We start from the raw sequence: 23,285 nt of genomic DNA, 5'->3' as shown, positions 1-23,285 counted from the left end.
GCGAAATCAAAGAGCGCTTGGATGCTGTGTACGGTGACTCTTCTCCTTCGATGGCGACCGTCAAAAATTGGTTTAACGAGTTTCAACGTGGTCGCACGTCGGTTTTTGATGAGCCACGCTCAGGTGCCCCGAAAATGGCTACCACGGAGGATAACGTGACAAAAATCCACGATCTCGTATTGGCAGACCGCCGATTGAAGGTGCGCGAGATAGCTGAAACAGTGGGCATCTCAAAAGACCGCGTGGGTCATATCCTGCATGAAATTTTGGGCATGAGAAAGCTGTCGGCGCGATGGGTGCCGCGTTTGCTCACTCCGGACAACAAGCGCAACCGTGAGACCATTTCAGAGCAGTGTTTGACGCTGTTTAAGCGCAATCCGAAGGAGTTTCTGCGTCGTTTCGTGACCGTCGACGAAACACGGATCCACTGGTACACACCAGAGACCAAGGAACAGTCGAAACAGTGGACTTCACCCGGCGAACGTGCTCCGAAGAAGGCGAAGACCGTCCTATCGGCCGGAAAGGTGATGGCCACAGTTTTCTGGGATTCACAAGGTGTGATCTACATCGACTACCTGGAGAAGGGCAAAACGGTCACAGGGCTCTACTATGCCGAATTATTGGGCCGATTCGACGCCGAATTGCAGAAAAAACGGCCCCATTTGGCGAAGAAAAAAGTGCTCTTCCACCATGACAACGCACCGGCTCACACCTCCGCCGTCGCCACGGCCAAATTGGTCGAATTGCACTACGAACTGCTGCCCCATCCACCGTATTCTCCAGATTTGGCCCCGTGCGACTTTTTTTTGTTTCCAAACTTGAAAAAGTCACTCGCCGGGCAGAAATTTGAGTCGAATGAGGAGGTCATCGCCGCGACGGAGGCCTACTTTGCAGACTTCGAGAAAACGTATTTTTCAGATGGGTTAAAGAAGTTGGAGCATCGCTGGGTCAAGTGTATCGAGCTAAAAGGAGACTATGTTGAGAAATAAATCGCCACTTTTCCAAAATTTTCGTTTTTCTTTTGTAGGCTAAGTACTTATCGAACCGCCCTCGTATATACTAAATAATATATATATTATATAAATTTTAAAAAAATATATATTAATAATAATCTCTAAACAATGTTTTAAAGAGATTATTCAAAATATTCAAATACGATAATTATATATATAGATATATGTATTTTTTAAATTTGTATATTATTTTAATTTTAATTTTTTTAATTTAATTTATTTATTAATAATTATTAATATTATTATTGTTTTATTATAATTATATTATTTTTATATATTATTTTTTTTATTTATATTAGTGTCATTATATAGTTTATATTCAACATAATTATAATAATTATATATTCATATATAAATATAATGAGATAGGAATTTGGTAAGGTAAAGTCGGTAAAATGTTCTTGTTAGTTATCCTCCGTATACAGGTTGGAGAGAATAACTAATATAATCATTACCGACCGTATGACGGGCCCACCGAGCCCATTTGGTAGAGACAGAAATTTACCCAGGGCTGACCGTCTTTACTAGTACCTAGTCGGTGATTATGAGAATATACGAAAAATAATATACTATAAGAGATATTAAAAGTACATTCTGAGAATATACGAGAATATACAAAAAATAATATACTACACAAGATGTTCTGATAATATCCTGTGAATATACGAAAAATAATATACTACACAAGATATTATAGAGATGTTCTCAGTATATTACGTACAGTACGTACATTCACAGAATGAATATAGAATATTCGTACGATATCATGTGCTGTGTGGGTATTTAATATATGTAATATATATAAATATATATGTATAAATACAAATATATATAAATATTTAAATTTTATTCATTTGTTTCGAGTGAGAAATCTTTCTTCCAAGACGCTAAATAAATCGCATTCCGTGATATTATCCGCCGCTGTCATTTTAGATGCCTCATCCGTGTCAATAGACATTTCACTCCTCTCACTCTTTGTGTTTCACCCCCGTCATGCTCCATCCAGGTATTTCTTACATCCATGGTAAACACTCTATAATGGACAGCGAAAGCGCAAGATAGTAAACATATTCTTGTTGAAAAATATTGTATATAAATTATATTTGTTATATGTACCTTTTGCATTTGCTTCTAAATTGCTACTTTATGCAATTAAATTTTGAAAATTATTGACGATCCTGCAAATTAAATACTAGGCGGTATATATACTGGGTTATTATCCTTCAAAGATATTCGTTCACCTATGTAAGAAATACGAGTGCGTATAAATATCTATTTATTTTGTTTCTTATAAAAAAATCTATTTAATTTTTAATAAATATTTATTTTTTGTTGGCAATCGCTGGTCAGTAAAATAGGATTTGCGAAATTAATCAACCAAAACTAGCCAGTAATTAATTTTTATTCAGAAATCCACAATGGGTTTCGACCATGTGGTTGTGGTCCTTTTCAAGTGGAAACACTAAAAAATTTGTATTTTAAAGATTCTACATATGTCATTATAAACAAAAACGCTTTTTGGAAAAATTACGACAACACACAGAATTATTATGGAGATCAACCTACTTACATGAATTTAGTCGTAGTTAGATCTCATTATAAAGAGTAATCGTTAGAAGTTTTATAAAATGTATAAGTCAAAAAATTGAAAGTGCGAGAAAGCAATCAACATATTCCGAAAGGGGATCGTCACAGTCTGATAACTTTTTCGTTAGCTTGTTTCATACGACCTTTATTCTTCTGTTATATATATCATTTAGATTTTCTGTATCCTTTTGAAAGTTTATGTTGTTTTGTTTTTTAATAAAAAACATTTCTGCTATCTCTCTCTTTCTTACATGTTTTTCGGTGTGTAAAATATTATAGTTATTCCAATCAAAGTCATGATCGAATTCCGACCGATGTTTGCTTATAACAGAATGCGACGTATGATGTAATTTTATATTGTTACAATGTTCCTTTACTCGCGTATTAAGATGTCTCTTTGTTTGCCCTATGTATGAAGCCGAGCAGTCATTGCAATTTATTTTATAGACGACGTTAGTCGCGCGATCGCTAGTCAAGACATCCTTGCCACATTTAAGCCGGTATTCATAGTCCGATCTTAAGATCATCTTAATTTAAGATTGTCTTAAGTCTAGTTTGTAGTTGACTTAAGATCCCATTCAACCAATCAAATGGCTGCGTAGCATCCATTGATGATCTTAAATATAAGATCGGACTATGAATACCGGCCATAATAACGGTGTTTAATTTTTTGGGTAATCTATAGATCGTATTCAAGCCAAATTTCCTTAGAGAATGTGAGATATTATCACTAATATCTCTTACAAATGGTATCGAGATGTAAGGTGATTCATTTTTGTTATCTTTCTCTAAAGACTGTGGCGTATCATCACTGTCATCACTAAAACGCCTGGTGCTGAGCTTCCAAGAATTATAATTATATCCGTCTGCGTCAATTAGCTTTTTGTTATACTTTAAAAATCTAATTCTTTTATGTAAATACCGTTTTATGATTTCGTTGGGAAAGCAATTATTCTACTATCAGATGAGCGTTTGCATCGAAGAAATTTAGAAATAATCAAAAAAGTACTATTGAATATATAACTTGAAAAAGTTATCAGACTGTGACGATCCCCTGTCGGAATATGTTGATTGCTTTCTCGCACTTTCAATTTTTTGACTTATACATTTTATAAAACTTCTAACGATTACTCTTTATAATGAGATCTAACTATGACTAAATTCATATAAGTAGGTTGATCTCCGTAATAATTCTGTGTGTTGTCGTAATTTTTCCAAAAAGCATTTTTGTTTATAATGACATGTAGAATCTTTAAAATAAAAATTTTTTAGTGTCCCCACTTGAAAAGGACCACAACCACATGGTCGAAACGTTGTGGATTTTTTAATAAAAATTAATTACTGGCTAGTTTTGGTTGATTAATTTCGCAAATCCTATTAATTTTTATTATTAATTGTGCATTTGTTTACCTGCCCAATAACATAATGGTGGTACGATTTTACGGCCTCTTGAACTAATTGCGGTATGCAATAGATCCAATGAAATTCCATTTTTATTGATGTGTGCGTGAAGTAGACTATTATTTTCTTTTCTTGGCTGTGAGGGCGATGAATTATCCATATTCTTGTTGTGTAGAAAATTAAAGTATATTCTATATATTTGGCACTTAGTTGTTCTTCTGCGACATTGTGGACAAGTTTTCGATCTGCAACAATATATAATATACTTAACAATATATGAATATGTCACTGATAATGAGATCAGATTTTATTTCAAAACTAGCTTTTCGGCCCGCGCGAAGCGCAGGCCTCAAAGTTTTTACCCAACACTGACCTCGCTATTATTAGTTTTCACACAATTTTTCATTTTACAAAATCTCTTTGTAAACAACATTTGTCGTAAAAGAGTTTGGATTTTTTTAATGTTTCAAATTTTTCGGGGAGTGCGCAATGTGGTTTTTATAAGTTTCACACCCCTACCCACGCACCCATCCACACACTCATAAAGGAGGATGTTAAAAGATTACCGATTTTGGCCCCCAGAAATATTAGTAAAAGCAATAGTGTTTTTTTGTAGATTTTGATCTCCTAAATATGATAAAACCATAAAAAAATTTTTGGGGCTTGGGGAACACTCTGAAAATTGAGCAAGAACATAGTATTTATAGAAATTTTAATTATATATGGAGCTACCTTACAAAACACATCTGTGTGAAAATTTTTTTGAGAGAGGAATGGGAAGAAAGTGTATTTTATAGAAACAGATTCTCTTTCTCTCTTGCGCACGCTTCATCGCTCTTTATTTTTCTTTTATTCTCTTTCCTAGCGTTTTGCAAATTATATGTATGTGGTAAGATTTCGTAAAAATTAATCAATAAATATGTGAGTACGTGGGTGGGTGCGTGGGTGGGTGGATGGGGGTGTAAAACTTAAAAAGACAACCTAGTAGCCATCTTCAAAAAATTTGCGAAATTTTAGTTAAATATGTGGTTCTGGAAACGTGATACGTTTGATTGTGAATTACGCGTGAAATTAATATAATTAATACTTAATTGTGCAAAAGGATTTTCACTCATAAATTTATGAGTTCAACTATTATATTCAATAATATTTTGATTGACTATACAGATTGATAAATCCTTTTGCACAATTAAAGTATTAATATTAACAAACCGGGGACGCTCAATAATTTCAGGTAAAAAACAATCTGTATAGCCAATAAATAGATTTATAGTCGAATCTCTATCGGTAAAGCAGGCAAACTCGTCGGAGTTCGTCTTAATATGAGTTCAACTACTAATATTTTGATTGACTATACAGATTGATAAATCCTTTTGCACAATTAAAGTATTAAGGCTCCTGGGGACTCGCCGTAGCCATGTTGGATTGTGACGTCAGAAGCGAGAAACCACACGTTGAAAATTCTTGCGAATTATTTTTAAATAAAAAGATATTTCGATGAAACAACACTACGAATCTCTTTGGCATACTTATAAAATTTACCGAAGACTATCCTTTTCTCTTGACAATCAATCGACAGCCGTAAAATAATGAAACATTTACTTACATTAGACTTTGACATGTGGAATGACTGCGCATGTGCAAAGATCAGACTAGGCCTCATATTACAGTCATTTTACAGCTGTTGATTGATTATAAAAGGAAAAAAAGAGTTTTCGGTAAATTTTATAAGTGTGCCAAAGAGATTTGTAGTGTTATTTCATCGAAATATCTTTTTATTTAAAAATAATTCGCAAGAATTTTCAGCATGTATTTTCTCGCTTCGACGTCACGATTCGGACATGGTCGGCGAGTCTGCAGGAGCCTTAATATTAACAAACCGGGGACGTTCAATAATTTCAGGTCAAAAACAATCTATATAGCCAATAAATAGATTTATTAATATAAAGGAAATAGATATCACATTTTCTCTAATAATTTTTTGTTTTTCTATGCATTTTATAGTAAAAGTTTTACCTTTGGAGCCATTGACTCAAGCATACGTAGTGGAAAACGTGTCCACAGTGCGTGAAAAACATCTTATTAGACGAGAGATTTATTTTGTTCCTACATATCAGACACATTGGATTCATTTTAAACAAAATATTGCGCTAATTAATAAGCCAAATCATCTAAAGAAAGAGAATTTTAATAAAAATTTTGAGAATGTGACGGCAACAAATCCCCTTTCTAAAAGAGCTGTCAAATTAAACCAGTGAAGGAAGTCGCACGAACGAAGCAAGCGCGTAGCAACAAGATAGCCAATCAGCATGTATTTTCTCGCTTCGGAAAAGCGACATGTTATTGACATTGTCAATAACATGTCGCTTTTCCGGAAATGTACATACATATTCATATATATGCATAATCATAAATGTACATACATATTCATATATATGCATAATCATAAATGTACAAACATATTCATATATATGCATAATCATAAATGTGCATACATATTCATATATATGCATAATCATAAATGTACATACATATTCCAGATGCGTACTACCTTTGAATATGGAAAATTCTTAATAGTATGAATAACCCTGGGCTCTAAATCTAATAACACAGCTCGTGGTACGTAATGCTCATCATCTGCTTGATAAAAAAAGACATCCTTTCTATCCGTTCCCTCTATTGCATAATCTTCCAAGATTCCTTCTGGGCTGATTCCATGCTCTGTGCATAATCTTTTCCAAAACTCAAATCCAACTATAAATAAAATGTATAAAAATATATAAATTTTATTCTAAGAAAGAAAATATATAAGTTTTATTACAAATTATAATAAAAGAGAAATTTTAAGTTTGTAAAATTGAGGCATAATGTAAAAAAAAAGACGATAAAGATATTCGTTATTTTCATATTTGCAAGTGTTTGGAAATATCGTAGCATTTGTATCAAAAAATTATAAAACGTATGAAAAGGATTTATATTATATGAGACAAAATAACATGTAATACTTTGATTGCCACATTGGCCAAGCTGCAAAGTTATCACCTCGCTTGGCATTTTAACGTTCTAACAATTCAAATATAAATCACTATATTTTCTTGATGCTTTTCTTATGCTTTCAGTGGTTTACTGTTTCTGCTGATCATGATATTGTTTTTTTCTTTTGACCTTTTAAAGTAAATGCTTTCAGTCTGTACAGACTATCTCGCACTTTTATTATTAGAATATTACTAGAATATTACAAAGCACACGCATTACATTTCTTTCTTTATGGTATTATTTAAATAAATTGCAATTAAAAATCCCAAACTTAGAAGAAAGAAATGCTTTTGTCAATGCATAAAAGTAAAATTATATACTGATAAATATAAATATGCACATTCTATTTTTAATTTACGAATTTATCACATAAAATTTTGCATTACTATAAGGTTCCACTGATCTCTTTGTAAAACATATTCTTCTAACTTAAATACATAAAACAGAACATAAACATAAATGTACGTACATATTCATATATATGCATAATCATAAATGTACATACATATTCATATATATGCATAAACATAAATGTACATACATATTCATATATATGCGTAAACATAAATGTACATACATATTCATATATATGCATAATCATAAATGTACGTACATATTCATATATATGCATAATCATAAATGTACATACATATTCATATATATGCATAAACATAAATATACATACATATTCATATATATGCATAAGCATAAATGTACATACATATTCATATATATGCATAAACATAAATGTACATACATATTCATATATATGCATAATCATAAATGTACATACATATTCCAGATGCGTACTACCTTTGAATATGGAAAATTCATAATAGTATGAATAACCCTGGGCTCTAAATCTAATAACACAGCTCGTGGTACGTAATGCTCATCATCTGCTTGATAAAAAAAGACATCCTTTCTATCCGTTCCCTCTATTGCATAATCTTCCAAGATTCCTTCTGGGCTGATTCCATGCTCTGTGCATAATCTCTTCCAAAACTCAAATCCAACTATAAATAAAATGTATAAAAATATATAAATTTTATTCTAAGAAAGAAAATATATAGGTTTTATTACAAATTATAATAAAAGAGAAATTTTAAGTTTGTAAAATTGAGGCATAATGTAAAAAAAAAGACGATAAAGATATTCGTTATTTTCATATTTGCAAGTGTTTGGAAATATCGTAGCATTTGTATCAAAAAATTATAAAACGTATGAAAAGGATTTATATTATATGAGACAAAATAACATGTAATACTTTGATTGCCACATTGGCCAAGCTGCAAAGTTATCACCTCGCTTGGCATTTTAACGTTCTAACAATTCAAATATAAATCACTTTATTCTCTTGATACGAAAAAACCACACACAACTGTATAGGCTGCTTTCAGCAGAGGAAATGGCTCAGTGAGTGCTTTATGTTATGCTTTCAACGGTTTACTGTTTCTGCTGATCATGAGTGTTATTGTTTTTTTCTTTTGACCTTTTAAAGTAAATGCTTTCAGTCTGTACAGACTATCTCGCACTTTTATTATTAGAATATTACAAAGCACGCGTTACATTTGTTTCTTTATGGTATTATTTAAATAAATGTACATACATATTCATATACATGCATAAACATAAATGTACATACATATTCATATATATGCACAATCATAAATGTACATACATATTCATATATATGCATAAGCATAAATGTACATACATATTCATATATATGCATAATCATAAATGTACATACATATTCCAGATGCGTACTACCTTTGAATATGGAAAATTCATAATAGTATGAATAACCCTGGGCTCTAAATCTAATAACACAGCTCGTGGTACGTAATGCTCATCATCTGCTTGATAAAAAAAGACATCCTTTCTATCCGTTCCCTCTATTGCATAATCTTCCAAGATTCCTTCTGGGCTGATTCCATGCTCTGTGCATAATCTCTTCCAAAACTCAAATCCAACTATAAATAAAATGTATAAAAATATATAAATTTTATTCTAAGAAAGAAAATATATAGGTTTTATTACAAATTATAATAAAAGAGAAATTTTAAGTTTGTAAAATTGAGGCATAATGTAAAAAAAAAGACGATAAAGATATTCGTTATTTTCATATTTGCAAGTGTTTGGAAATATCGTAGCATTTGTATCAAAAAATTATAAAACGTATGAAAAGGATTTATATTATATGAGACAAAATAACATGTAATACTTTGATTGCCACATTGGCCAAGCTGCAAAGTTATCACCTCGCTTGGCATTTTAACGTTCTAACAATTCAAATATAAATCACTTTATTCTCTTGATACGAAAAAACCACACACAACTGTATAGGCTGCTTTCAGCAGAGGAAATGGCTCAGTGAGTGCTTTATGTTATGCTTTCAACGGTTTACTGTTTCTGCTGATCATGAGTGTTATTGTTTTTTTCTTTTGACCTTTTAAAGTAAATGCTTTCAGTCTGTACAGACTATCTCGCACTTTTATTATTAGAATATTACAAAGCACGCGTTACATTTGTTTCTTTATGGTATTATTTAAATAAATGTACATACATATTCATATACATGCATAAACATAAATGTACATACATATTCATATATATGCACAATCATAAATGTACATACATATTCATATATATGCATAAGCATAAATGTACATACATATTCATATATATGCATAAACATAAATGTACATACATATTCATATATATGCATAAACATAAATGTACATACATATTCATATATATGCATAAACATAAATGTACATACATATTCATATATATGCATAAACATAAATGTACATACATATTCATATATATGCATAATCATAAATGTACATACATATTCCAGATGCGTACTACCTTTGAATATGGAAAATTCATAATAGTATGAATAACCCTGGGCTCTAAATCTAATAACACAGCTCGTGGTACGTAATGCTCATCATCTGCTTGATAAAAAAAGACATCCTTTCTATCCGTTCCCTCTATTGCATAATCTTCCAAGATTCCTTCTGGGCTGATTCCATGCTCTGTGCATAATCTCTTCCAAAACTCAAATCCAACTATAAATAAAATGTATAAAAATATATAAATTTTATTCTAAGAAAGAAACTATATAGGTTTTATTACAAATTATAATAAAAGAGAAATTTTAAGTTTGTAAAATTGAGGCATAATGTAAAAAAAAAGACGATAAAGATATTCGTTATTTTCATATTTGCAAGTGTTTGGAAATATCGTAGCATTTGTATCAAAAAATTATAAAACGTATGAAAAGGATTTATATTATATGAGACAAAATAACATGTAATACTTTGATTGCCACATTGGCCAAGCTGCAAAGTTATCACCTCGCTTGGCATTTTAACGTTCTAACAATTCAAATATAAATCACTTTATTCTCTTGATACGAAAAAACCACACACAACTGTATAGGCTGCTTTCAGCAGAGGAAATGGCTCAGTGAGTGCTTTATGTTATGCTTTCAACGGTTTACTGTTTCTGCTGATCATGAGTGTTATTGTTTTTTTCTTTTGACCTTTTAAAGTAAATGCTTTCAGTCTGTACAGACTATCTCGCACTTTTATTATTAGAATATTACAAAGCACGCGTTACATTTGTTTCTTTATGGTATTATTTAAATAAATGTACATACATATTCATATACATGCATAAACATAAATGTACATACATATTCATATATATGCATAATCATAAATGTACATACATATTCATATATATGCATAAGCATAAATGTACATACATATTCATATATATGCATAAACATAAATGTACATACATATTCATATATATGCATAAACATAAATGTACATACATATTCATATATATGCATAAACATAAATGTACATACATATTCATATATATGCATAATCATAAATGTACATACATATTCCAGATGCGTACTACCTTTGAATATGGAAAATTCATAATAGTATGAATAACCCTGGGCTCTAAATCTAATAACACAGCTCGTGGTACGTAACGCTCATCATCTGCTTGATAAAAAAAGACATCCTTTCTATCCGTTCCCTCTATTGCATAATCTTCCAAGATTCCTTCTGGGCTGATTCCATGCTCTGTGCATAATCTCTTCCAAAACTCAAATCCAACTATAAATAAAATGTATAAAAATATATAAATTTTATTCTAAGAAAGAAAATATATAGGTTTTATTACAAATTATAATAAAAGAGAAATTTTAAGTTTGTAAAATTGAGGCATAATGTAAAAAAAAAGACGATAAAGATATTCGTTATTTTCATATTTGCAAGTGTTTGGAAATATCGTAGCATTTGTATCAAAAAATTATAAAACGTATGAAAAGGATTTATATTATATGAGACAAAATAACATGTAATACTTTGATTGCCACATTGGCCAAGCTGCAAAGTTATTACCTCGCTTGGCATTTTAACGTTCTAACAATTCAAATATAAATCACTTTATTCTCTTGATACGAAAAAACCACACACAACTGTATAGGCTGCTTTCAGCAGAAGAAATGGCTCAGTGAGTGCTTTACGTTATGCTTTCAACGGTTTACTGTTTCTGCTGATCATGAGTGTTATTGTTTTTTTCTTTTGATCTTTTAAAGTAAATGCTTTCAGTCTGTACAGACTATCTCGCACTTTTATTATTAGAATATTACAAAGCACGCGTTACATTTGTTTCTTTATGGTATTATTTAAATAAATGTACATACATATTCATATGCATGCATAAACATAAATGTACATACATATTCATATATATGCATAATCATAAATGTACATACATATTTATATATATGCATAATCATAAATGTACATACATATTCATATATATGCATAAACATAAATGTACATACATATTCATATATATGCATAATCATAAATGTACATACATATTCCAGATGCGTACTACCTTTGAATATGGAAAATTCATAATAGTATGAATAACCCTGGGCTCTAAATCTAATAACACAGCTCGTGGTACGTAATGCTCATCATCTGCTTGATAAAAAAAGACATCCTTTCTATCCGTTCCCTCTATTGCATAATCTTCCAAGATTCCTTCTGGGCTGATTCCATGCTCTGTGCATAATCTCTTCCAAAACTCAAATCCAACTATAAATAAAATGTATAAAAATATATAAATTTTATTCTAAGAAAGAAAATATATAGGTTTTATTACAAATTATAATAAAAGAGAAATTTTAAGTTTGTAAAATTGAGGCATAATGTAAAAAAAAAGACGATAAAGATATTCGTTATTTTCATATTTGCAAGTGTTTGGAAATATCGTAGCATTTGTATCAAAAAATTATAAAACGTATGAAAAGGATTTATATTATATGAGACAAAATAACATGTAATACTTTGATTGCCACATTGGCCAAGCTGCAAAGTTATCACCTCGCTTGGCATTTTAACGTTCTAACAATTCAAATATAAATCACTTTATTCTCTTGATACGAAAAAACCACACACAACTGTATAGGCTGCTTTCAGCAGAGGAAATGGCTCAGTGAGTGCTTTATGTTATGCTTTCAACGGTTTACTGTTTCTGCTGATCATGAGTGTTATTGTTTTTTTCTTTTGACCTTTTAAAGTAAATGCTTTCAGTCTGTACAGACTATCTCGCACTTTTATTATTAGAATATTACAAAGCACGCGTTACATTTGTTTCTTTATGGTATTATTTAAATAAATGTACATACATATTCATATACATGCATAAACATAAATGTACATACATATTCATATATATGCACAATCATAAATGTACATACATATTCATATATATGCATAAGCATAAATGTACATACATATTCATATATATGCATAAACATAAATGTACATACATATTCATATATATGTGTCACGTCTGGGTGATCTCCCTTCTCTCTCTATGCCTAGGCTAGTGAGAAAACGGGCGCTCTCTATTTTTGTGAGGCAACCTGCTTACACCGGTGTCACGTCTGGGTGATCTTCCTTCTCTCTCTATGCCTAGGCTAGTGAGAAAACGGGCGCTCTCTATTTTTGTGAGGCAACCTGCTTACACCGGCTATACCTCTGGGACGCCGAGAGCTAGGACCGAAGTTACGGATCTAGGGAATGTTGTAGGTCACAGGAGTGGGGTATTAGTTACTAGTTGGGAGTATCGAATCTATTAGCGATATCTTCGATGTCGTTTAAAATAGTTATGACTTGATCGAAAGTTATTTTACCATTCAAATATTCATAGATCAAATTGAGTATTAATTGGTAAATTGTATTGCAAATTAAGCCTTGAAGTTGTTTATTCATCTGGATGATAGTAATAATTCAGGGCTAATTAATAAAATGAATTTGATATTTATTTAATCGTCTGTGAATTCGACGCTTATTTGAGCACCAGGGATATGAAGATTATCTAAGCAGACTATGAGTTGATCGATATCAATAGTTCCTTCTAAAACGTCAGTTAGTAGCCCGATAATTATATTTATAATTGAATTTGCATCATCGTTTGTTAATCCTTGGACGTCTAATTCAGTAGATCTGGGTAGCATTTGAATTAATTAGTAGAGGCAATGATGAGAATAATATATTTAATGCACATATGATTAAGTGTACATACATCAATAATTTAGATAATTGTCGTACTCATCTATTTCTAAAGAATTCTCGGGGAGTTGAGTTTTTAGCTGAGAGATTAAATCGTTAGATTGAGATTCTTCTTGATGGTTATCTGCAGTGTAATTTTCTTTTAAATAGCGTATGTTCTGACACCATTCAGAGAATAATATTAATTCTGGAGAGTATGAATCTAAGCCTGACGGTAAATTTATTACAGGCGTTATTTCGTGCTCGTTTGTTAAGCTTCGTGGAGTATTAGTTTGAGAAGATGAGGTTTTTAAGCGACGCAATGTATCGGGAGAAAATGATACTATTTCACACGATTTGACACGCGGCTTATTTTTAAGTGCTTTACGCTTAAGCCAGCGTAAAGTCGATATAACGCGGGCTTCGCGAGTTTTCAAGCCGGCTCGATGATTCCTCCTTTTCCGACGTGCTTTTCTGTCTCTCGGGTTGCTCATCTACAAGGGGTTATATGGTCGGAATGAAGGGCTTATAATGAGTTAGATAAGAACTATCGTGAGATAACATGAAGGGGAACTAGAGAGAGTGAGATATCAATATCCGATACGTCTATTCATTTGGTTTTAAATATGAATTCAAAAGGAAGGTCGATGGTTAAGGAGAATGTCTTCGGGCATACGAAGGATGCCTGTCGTCGACGATGGAAATAACGTAGGGTGTTGATGGGAGCTTTGTCACCAGGCACTATCGCTGGGTGCTCGACAACGAAAGGAAGTTGAGGAAATGGCAGAAAGTTGCTTGTGCCTACGGTAAAAATATGCGTTGCAACTATAGGTAAAATGAGGATTGGACCACGTCCAGAGCGAAATTAATTCTAGAATTCTATTTAAGAATTCTTACGCGATATATTGTCTCTTGTTATCGATATTATTAGGCGAGAGAAGGTAATGAGAAGTTGTCTTCGGGCATACGAAGGATGCCTATCGTCGACGATGGAAATAACGCAGGGTGTTGAGGGGAGCTTTGTCACCAGGCACTATCGCTGGGTGCTCGACAACGACGGGATGCTGAGGAAATGGTAGAGAGTCGTATGGACTTACGAAAGGTACGTCCAACGGCTAGAGGTAAAATGTGGATTGGACGACGTCCGAGTGATATCAAGAGTACTGTTTCTACACGTTAATATTGCTAGTTTCTGATATTGATACCTTGAATAAATTATGGAAAGGTAGTTAGATTCTAATTTTGATAAATACCGATTGACAACGGGAAACTGTTAGCTGCATGCAATGCTTAACAGTGGATTTCGTTTATTTGTTTTAGGAGAAGGTAGTGATTGAAAGAGAATTGTCAGTCTAACGTAACTTAGAATTAAAATTGGCGTGTTAAATAGTCTGGGTAATTATAAGTACTTACCTTGTGATAGACTGTGAACTTCAGGCAGTGGATCGTAATACGCTCGTTCGCCTTCTTCCCTTCTCTAGGACCTCGGTCGCGGGATGTTTGGCAAAATCAACGTATTCGAGTTTTGAAGCACAAGAGTTCTTTATTTAACTTTTACTTTATAATTCTATGCGCGACTAACAAATTGGGTATGTCTACGCAGTTGACGGCAAACGCGTGACTTTATACAGAGTATCGTAAGGCTACAGAAATGATGTACTGTAGAGCTACGGTAGGATCTCGATAATGAGATGCCGTAGAGTTACGGTGAGATGCTAATGATGGTATGCCGCAGAGTTACGGTGAGACGTTAATGATGGTATGCCGTAATGAAGTTAAGAATTAAGGGTTTATATACCCATCAAATAGAGAAAAATCTGAGTGTCGTGTGCAATTCCCTTTTGGTGGGGATTTCTAAGAAAGACGTTTTCTTGGAATATGTCACAATAAATTGTACTAAGAGGTCACGATACGGTGACCCGCAGGAGCGAACGCTCTAGGTGTCAACTATCAATTTACGAGTTTTAGATAATCTGGACCGGATATCGAAGTTAGGCGGTGAGCTTGAGATGAGGAGCGACGATTCCAAGAAGTGTCTAATTTATTATTCTTTTGTGGTTTGAACGCTAGCATCCGATAACGCGAGGGAGATAACGGACGGAAGCGGCTTGTCACCTACGATCGGCACTTAATTACTTGCTGATTGTGAGCTGATTTTAGAGGGGTCTGCGCATAGATACATGTTAAAGTTTCTTGTAGTTCGCCAAATATTCATTTGTACGTTTATGGAATCATTTCTTATATAATTTATTTTATGTTATTAATTGGAATTCTTAATGATTGATAATTTATAATAAAACTTGAGTTTAATGCAATAGGGTAAGATTAAGTTATTTCTAAATTGTAGAATTATGATTCCATAACGTAATATCGAGACTTTCTTGTTCTCGTTTGACTTAATTCTATAATAAAATATTCTCTTTAATTATATCCACTTGGGCCTTATTTATAAGTCTCTTCATTTAATAATTTACTCAATAAATCTTAATAATCTTGGGTTCGTTATCGAAATCATTTAATGACTGAAATAAGGCTTCGTAAATATAATTGCGGATGAAATCTTAAAATATTAAGTGTTTGAACACTTTTAGTAATTCATCGAATGCTTGTCGCAGGCTTGTCGTTACAATGCATCGCAAGATAAGGATTTATGGAACCTTCCTCATAATAATTCTGTCAATGATTAAAATACTTCTAAAACTCATTACTATAAGTCTTAAATCGTTAAGTAAAGTTCGACAAGTTATTATGTTTCTGATTCCATAAATAATATTATTATATTGTTTAATTAATATTGAATATTCATATATAGGTGGGTTAGTCACGATTAAAATATATTCTTATTGCTAAGGGTTAGTTTCATATAATAATAACTGGTTAGTTGAAGTATACGCTCAGGGGTCTCGGATGACGTTTGATTGGTCGGATCGCTAGTTCCTGGTAGCGGCTAGTTAGAACTAGATAACTGGAGACCCTAGATTTGGTATGGTTAGTAATTAATAATATAAATGCTTGATTTTAGTCTAAACAATTATATGTAAAGAGGAAAATCATTAATTATCCTTAAATTTTAAGTATTGGCGCAGGAAAAACAGTAGCGCGCAAAAATATGGTTTCGAGAAAATGACGGGACGTTACACCTCCCCCCTTATTTAAGAACAAATTGCGATGTATTCGAAGGAATTTGTTCGAGATCTTTTAAACGATCTCTTAAATTCTGATATGAATTAATATCAGAAACATTATTAGTAGTTGCTGATTCGATGTTGGATGAGGCAGTATCATTTGGTCTTGAAAACCCATTAATGATTACGGTAGGTTCCCTGGAGAGGTCTTCAGGAGCAGAAGGTGACGGTGGTCCCTTGGCTGGTTTTTTATTATCGGTCCTATCGACAGGTCCTCGTGCGAGATGAAGTAGTAGATGAGTGAGAGAGCTCCAAATGGCTCCAACCAAATGCATGCTCCATCCATAGGCAGAATGTAAGGCATAACCGTGAATAGCTGTATCGACGAAGACTTTTATGATGCGGATAATTATTAGAATGCCAAGGATTCCAGCGGTTGCGGATCCGAATGAAATAAATCCGGTCCATACTCGTGAGGCGGCACTCTCGGCAATTTTATTGAGAGAGGCTTCGTCCAATAAATTATACATGGAGACAGCGTCGGAGTTAATGGAGTATCCCGTAATTCCTCTTGCAATTGTATTTAGAAGAGCGGGTTTCTCTGCGGGGAACATAATGTGATCCCTCAGTTTTTCTATATCTTCTTCGGAGTATATTCCGCTGACAGCGAGGGCTCCTGGCGTCAAATAATCCCAGGTTAATGTCGTCATTGGTTTTAATTGTTGCGGAGGTAACTGTCTGATTTGAGGTTCAGGTGTAAATTGAACCCATGTATCCTCGATACGGTACATAGTTGGTAATTCAAAACTGCATTCCCTTTGATTTCCATATTTAGAAATTATCCGGGATTTCGGGGTGAGAAACAAGGAAGTGTTGCGGGTGGTTACAGGTAATTCCGTGTAACATTCCTTTGTTTTCCTTACTACAACATCTACAGGTATGCATTTGACGATGTGCGTGGTTTCCCCGGTTGTAACTGCCATATAGCCGGGTCCTTTCATAAGGCGATATGCGAATTCATCTGGTTGAAGAGTAGCGAAAGACAGGGCGTTGGTGATTACCTGTCTTTCTAATTCGCATTTTTGTTGCATAACATTATAATATAATGAAGTCATTTGTTGTCGGATGTGTTTTTCCACATACACGAATTTAGAATTCATATATGTGAATATATCCAGGTTGTCCACGGGGATGATACCTCGGCTGGCGAAGGTATCGCCTTGCTTTGTCTCTAGGATAAAGAGCTTAGGGTGCTCTGTGCGAAATAAAGTGTATCCGCACAAGGGTTGTTCTTTTGTCTTCGTAAGTGCGAACGTGACGTCCTGCGTAGTCAGACTATAAATAATTGGAGAAAGAGGGTTAGTTGAATTATCTGTAATTTTAGTTGCTAAACCCTCATAAAGAACGTCATATTGATGGAAATTGCAAGCAGATGTTGGCAAGGATTTCCAATACGAGTATCCGTTTTCGGAATCGATGCAAAATCCTTCGCTCAAGAGACAAATGGTTCCGGATTTTAATATTATTTTTCCGGAGTTTAATTGTACGGGAACGTGCGATGTCCTCAAGGAGATCTTGACGACGGCTTGAACAACGACGTTGTCCCAGGTTCCGTAAGGGTCGGAGTACTGAGTGCCTTTGCAGGTTCCGTCGTTATTAGTGCGTCCGGCTAAGGTGAGACTGTGATAAGTAGTCTGATTAGCTCTTAGTCCGTGAATGATATTGCTATCTCCGAGAGAGAATGTTCCATCTTGGAATGCCCTTCGGCACACTGTATATCCGGTTTCGTGGATATAATCTGCCTTTCCGTTATGGACTATGGAGACATGCGAGTGCATTCCGCAGTGGTAAATTGTCCGTGATATTTCCACCTTGCACTGGATGACTTCTGCATGATTGTAGTCCGAGAGTTGTAAGAGTTGCATGTAGACGTCAGTCGAATTGGGTTTCCGTATATCAAGATTGCATTCTCCAACATCGAGCAACGATACCGAAGTAATATTCAGGTGTTGTCCGCCACAATCGAATCCAATAAGAGCGTGAATCGGATTAACGAGTACGAGAATCGCGAAGTACGACAACATGTCTGTAATAATGCATAGTGAAGTATATATATATAGATATTCTTAATCTAATTGTTCGTGTATGTGATATTGCTTTAAAATTATGATTATATGTGTATGTTTGTATTCCTATAGCTTTGTAATCAAGTAGGATATATATATATGTGATTATTATTGAATATATATATATTCTTATTCTAATTATACGTAAATATATATATATTGTTTTATTATTATTATTTTTTTTTTGTGTGCTTTTTGGGGTTTTTTTTTTTTTTTTTTTTTTTATATATATATATCTATATATATATATAGTATATGAGGTATCCTTTTGTCACCGAGTAAAGTATGGAATTATAATAGATTATATGCACGTTTTATTCTAAAATTATGAATATGTAAATTATTATTATTTTTTTTTCCTTTTTTTTTTATATATATATGCTATATGTCTTATAACTTTATTTTGCAACTGAGTAAGATATAAGAATTGTACTTGGGTATATATGTACGTTCTATACTTAATATATATATATTTCATTAAAATTACTTTAATTAGATCAGTTAGAACCAATGCGTAGATGTTAATTATTTAGGGTGAAGCTTATCGTAGCGAGGAATATATACTATATTAACTTTCATAGATGCTTAATGATAAATAAAAATTCTCTTCTCTCTTTTTGTTATTATTTTTTCGAGGACGCTTTCGTATTTTGCTAGTTCTCTGAATCAGGCCGCCAAGCTGCGAGGGTCTGATATTGCATCCATATGTGTAGTTTTTCGCTGGGAAAGGTTGTGTTTTAACGTCTTTGGTAAGTTAGAAAGGGCGTGTCAAGTCGTAAACATATCATAGGTAGAAGTGTATGTGAGTAGAGGGGGAATGGGAGGAAAAAGAAAATGGTTTTCCACGTGCAGGTCAACGAAGAAGAATCGCACAGTCGCACTTTAGTTTTTGCAGTGGTAAGAGTGTTGTGAGAAAAGAAAAATTTATAATGGAAATTGAAGTCCCGTATTCGAAAACGAGGGTGGTGATCAGGCGATTACCGATAATTCTGGTGATGGAGTTTGATAAGGAGAACGTAAGTAGTTATTCATGAATGTGTATGAGTCTGTTTTATTATTAATGCTATTACCTCTGATATTAATGATATTTGATATTTGCTTAATAATTTGGAACGGGGCGATCGAGATAGGGAAATATAATAATTAAGGGTTTTCTTTCTCAGCCCGACGTTATTCTTTCTGTGTATCAATACACGAAGAAGGATCGCGAAGATCGGCGAGTGAGAGCCGAAGAGAGACGGCGCTGGGAGGCTTTCCTGGAGGAGGAAGGGGATGATATTTTCTCCCTGAATAAATTATTTGAGGAATGGAGCGAGGAGGAGAGATTGTTCAGAGAGAGATTTCTGATCACCGATGAGATGCTCAGTAAGTTCTTTTAAAAAATTTTTTTTTTATGACGCGGTTTGTTAATATATAATTGATAATTCGATGTATGTAACCTTTATTTGTTTGTTAGAGGACGACTGGGATTGTGGACCACCGTGGAGGGTATGCTTGTGGAAGAACGTAGTGAAGATGAGTAGACTACGTGCTGAAAGAAGGGTGCAGAGAATGATCGATTTCGCGGCGCCGGTGAGGAGGTGTGAGGACGCGGGGTACGATGATTTTGAAAACGCGGAGTACCGTGAAGAAGTTTTACGCCAAGCGGGATTCTATAAGAATTAGGTAAGTAAGCTTTCTTTTACTTTGTTTTGCCTTGGGTTTATCTCATTGCTTGACATTACATTATTTTTGTGCATTGTTTCAGAACTGCCTTGATAGCGTCATCGATTCAGGTTATTCTGAAGAGCGCGCGCGCGATTGCAAACGTATATATTTTTAATAGTTCCTTTATAATAATTATTATCGCATGTATTTTACGTAATTATTAAAATTATGCTTATCGAGAAACTGCGTTATTTTATTTCATACTGCCTTCATAAGTACTTTATATACTCGTAAGATTAGAGGAAACACCGTAGAAGCATTTTATTGTTTATGATTAAGATTCATTAATTAAAATATATATATTCTTATGATTTAAATCCATATATATATGATTCGTAAGAAGCTAAGAATGCACTTTGTTATATTATTATCGTATTAATTATCGTATATATATATTTTGTTTTTTTTTTTTTATTTTTTTTTTTATTATTTTTTTTTATTTATTAAATAGGACGAGCACTTTATTATCTACGATCAAGATTAAATAAATCAGATATTTGTCAGCCATATTTGCTTAAGACTAGTTATTTGTCGTAATGTAATTGTTTCGCCAGAATAATTATAGTAGTAAGATCGAAGGAAGCTATAAAGAGACATTTTATCATTTTATATATAAGATTAAATAGATAGGACACTTTATCGTATTAGGATTAAATAGATAGGACATTTTAAAGTTACTTAAAGTATAGTATATTTTATATAATTTTAACGATATATTATCATTTAATATATATATATATGTATTATCTCTATAAATTTGAACACTAATAATGATTAAATGCTGCGTATAATTTTCATATTACGTTTTAGACTGTACGTTTAATGAAATGTAGTATAACTAGTTTACTGTATCTCCTAATTTTAGTTAATTACGCGGAATTGCATTTGCCTTGGACTTAAGTATTTATAAGGTTATAATAAAGATATAATTTATTCTATACTTTGTTATAGATTAGTGATTTATTTAGTTAATAAATGTTAAGCTAGAGACCGTTTATAGAATTGTCTTAGTTATGACTAGATAACTCATCAAGGTTATAATATAGGTTACATAGGAGTATGTAAATGTTAGAAAATAGATTTTGTTTTAGTAAATAGATTATTTGGTTATTAGGTTGGGGTTCTCAATTCAATTTCGAAACCAGTGTCGTTATCGTACACCGAGAGGTAAAGAACATCCAGGGTAGCAGTGTCCAGAACTAGAAGTGCGATTTTGTTAGAATAGTATGTTTTAAAGGCGTTCATGAATTCTATATAAGCGATAAAGCAATCGTTACATTGTAAAACAGAGCGTTTTTCTATGGCTATTTCGCTGCTGCAGATTTGACAGTCGGCAGGGCTCATATCTCCGTCTATAACTCCATGACCAATTATATGTTTATAACCCTTTGGGGTTGTGCGGTTATAGCATTTAATACAAAGTCTATTGCCACTTTCTTCAGCTTGGTAGCCAGATATTCGTAGGCATTTTATTTCATATAGTTCTGGAAAATGCTTTAACAAGGGATGTGGGTTGTATTTAAAATTCTTCCCGATGCACATTTTGCAATTAGTAAGTATAGCGTTAGTATTTATTGTTGTTAAAGTTTTTTTTTATGCGTATAAAGTGGGAATATTTAGTACGGTTGCTGCATTTAAGCAGAAATTAAGATGGTTTATTAGAAATGGAAAATTTGTTAATTAGTTAATTAATAAAAGATGTCAGGTGATCCGTAAAACAGTGTTGATAAAAAGGAGAACTGTTTCCACCTGAAGTTGATCCGGGGCCTTAGGGGCAGTTCGTAGTCACAGACGATGGAGAGCTGTTAAAGAGGATAACTGCTTTAGGTCCTGGAATAATGTTTCGTTGGCGCTGCCAACATCTGTAAACAAAGATGATACATGTTATTTTATCCTGGTTCAACATGTGCAATTTTTAACTTGTTAACGTGAACAATTTTGGGTTTATTTTTGACTAATAATTTGACGTTGCACTGCGGTAGAACTTCTATAATTTCATGGGGTCCGGTATATTGGTCGGCGAATTTTCCTTTTGCAGGTTCCTTTAGTAAAAATACACGTGATCCTACTTGAAAATTTTGTTCGTTAACTTTTCGATCGTAATAATGTTTACTTCGTTCTTTAGAGTTTATGAGGTTTTTGCGTGCGTCTTCTTGTGTGTCATGTATTCTGTTAAATAAATCAGTCAGATAATCTCGATAGGTAGTCTCTAGATTTCCTTCGACAGGTGGGTGAGCGGAGGGTAATCGGGCTATTCTACCGAAGATTAACTCAAATGGTGGGTATTTAGTTCCTTCATGAACACTAGTGTTATAAGAAAACATTGCCATGTTAATATGACTATCCCAGTCTCTCTCTTTCTGGACCTGAATTTTAAGATATTCTGTCAGTACATGATGTGATCTTTCAAGAGAACCGTTAGACTGAGGATGATAGGCGGTAGTTTTAAAGTGTTGTATATTAAACATTTTAGCTAAATTTCGTATGAGACCAGAGAGAAAATTAGTTCCTTGGTCCGTAAGGATGGTTTTAGGAGCGCCGTATATGCAAATGAAATTTCTAGTGAGCGCAATAGCAATGGATAAAGAATTAGCTTCTCTTAAAGGAACGGCTACAGAATATTTAGTCAATAAATCTTGCATAGTTAATATATATTGATTTCCAGAATTTGTTATAGGGAGAGGA

At 33.1% G+C, this 23,285-nt stretch overlaps 3 protein-coding genes and 1 long non-coding RNA gene across 5 annotated transcripts; 1 reads left to right on the top strand and 3 right to left on the bottom strand.

Annotated features, from left to right (window-relative positions):
- Positions 1 to 1,810: 1,810 nt before the first annotated feature.
- On the bottom strand, positions 1,811 to 6,311 carry LOC145933608 (uncharacterized). Its single transcript, XM_083033461.1, has 4 exons — positions 6,018 to 6,311; positions 4,011 to 4,246; positions 2,130 to 2,254; positions 1,811 to 2,046 (listed from the first exon to the last, which is right to left on the bottom strand). The coding sequence occupies exons 1-3, from the start codon at positions 6,131 to 6,133 to the stop codon at positions 2,199 to 2,201; spliced, it is 408 nt and encodes a 135-aa protein (XP_082889587.1). The 5' UTR covers positions 6,134 to 6,311; the 3' UTR covers positions 1,811 to 2,046; positions 2,130 to 2,198.
- A 268-nt stretch (positions 6,312 to 6,579) lies between these two features.
- On the bottom strand, positions 6,580 to 12,177 carry LOC145933609 (uncharacterized). Its single transcript, XR_014424902.1, has 6 exons — positions 11,979 to 12,177; positions 10,983 to 11,185; positions 9,915 to 10,117; positions 8,811 to 9,013; positions 7,851 to 8,053; positions 6,580 to 6,755 (listed from the first exon to the last, which is right to left on the bottom strand). It is a non-coding gene; the product is annotated as an uncharacterized LOC145933609 (long non-coding RNA).
- A 2,360-nt stretch (positions 12,178 to 14,537) lies between these two features.
- On the top strand, positions 14,538 to 20,777 carry LOC145933957 (uncharacterized). Of its 2 annotated transcripts, none has more exons than XM_083034043.1 (4): positions 14,538 to 14,744; positions 20,057 to 20,258; positions 20,350 to 20,558; positions 20,641 to 20,777. In XM_083034043.1, the coding sequence occupies exons 1-3, from the start codon at positions 14,715 to 14,717 to the stop codon at positions 20,556 to 20,558; spliced, it is 441 nt and encodes a 146-aa protein (XP_082890169.1). In that variant the 5' UTR covers positions 14,538 to 14,714; the 3' UTR covers positions 20,641 to 20,777. The 2 variants fall into 2 exon arrangements, with proteins under 2 accessions (XP_082890169.1, XP_082890168.1); XM_083034042.1 differs by lacking the exon at positions 14,538 to 14,744 and adding an exon at positions 19,529 to 19,909.
- Positions 16,791 to 18,768, bottom strand: LOC145933727 (uncharacterized). The gene has a single exon (XM_083033707.1). It carries the CDS (start codon positions 18,690 to 18,692, stop codon positions 16,791 to 16,793), a length of 1,902 nt encoding a protein of 633 aa, XP_082889833.1. The 5' UTR covers positions 18,693 to 18,768.
- Positions 20,778 to 23,285: the final 2,508 nt, after the last annotated feature.

This window comes from Prenolepis imparis, unplaced genomic scaffold (assembly GCF_030444845.1).
Source record: "Prenolepis imparis isolate NDT839.2.m4 unplaced genomic scaffold, iyPreImpa1.0 SCAF_3, whole genome shotgun sequence".
NCBI lineage: Eukaryota > Metazoa > Arthropoda > Insecta > Hymenoptera > Formicidae > Prenolepis > Prenolepis imparis.
The sequence above is the reverse complement of the archived record's forward strand: the minus strand, read 5'-3'. Positions and strand labels throughout refer to the sequence as shown.

Bases quoted from the DNA above. Each gene is read 5' to 3' on its own strand.
- LOC145933608 (XM_083033461.1), bottom strand. From the start codon at position 6,133: ATGAATCCAATGTGTCTGATATGTAGGAACAAAATAAATCTCTCGTCT. The intron at 4,247-6,017 runs GTAAAACTTTTA...ATATTGTTGCAG, and splicing joins TTGAGTCAATGGCTCCAAAG to ATCGAAAACTTGTCCACAAT. The intron at 2,255-4,010 runs GTAAACAAATGC...TTTCTTACATAG, and splicing joins ACCATTATGTTATTGGGCAG to GTGAACGAATATCTTTGAAG.
- LOC145933727 (XM_083033707.1), bottom strand. From the start codon at position 18,692: ATGCAACTCTTACAACTCTCGGACTACAATCATGCAGAAGTCATCCAG.
- LOC145933957 (XM_083034042.1), top strand. From the start codon at position 19,823: ATGGAAATTGAAGTCCCGTATTCGAAAACGAGGGTGGTGATCAGGCGA. The intron at 19,910-20,056 runs GTAAGTAGTTAT...TTTCTTTCTCAG, and splicing joins TGGAGTTTGATAAGGAGAAC to CCCGACGTTATTCTTTCTGT. The intron at 20,259-20,349 runs GTAAGTTCTTTT...TTTGTTTGTTAG, and splicing joins GATCACCGATGAGATGCTCA to AGGACGACTGGGATTGTGGA.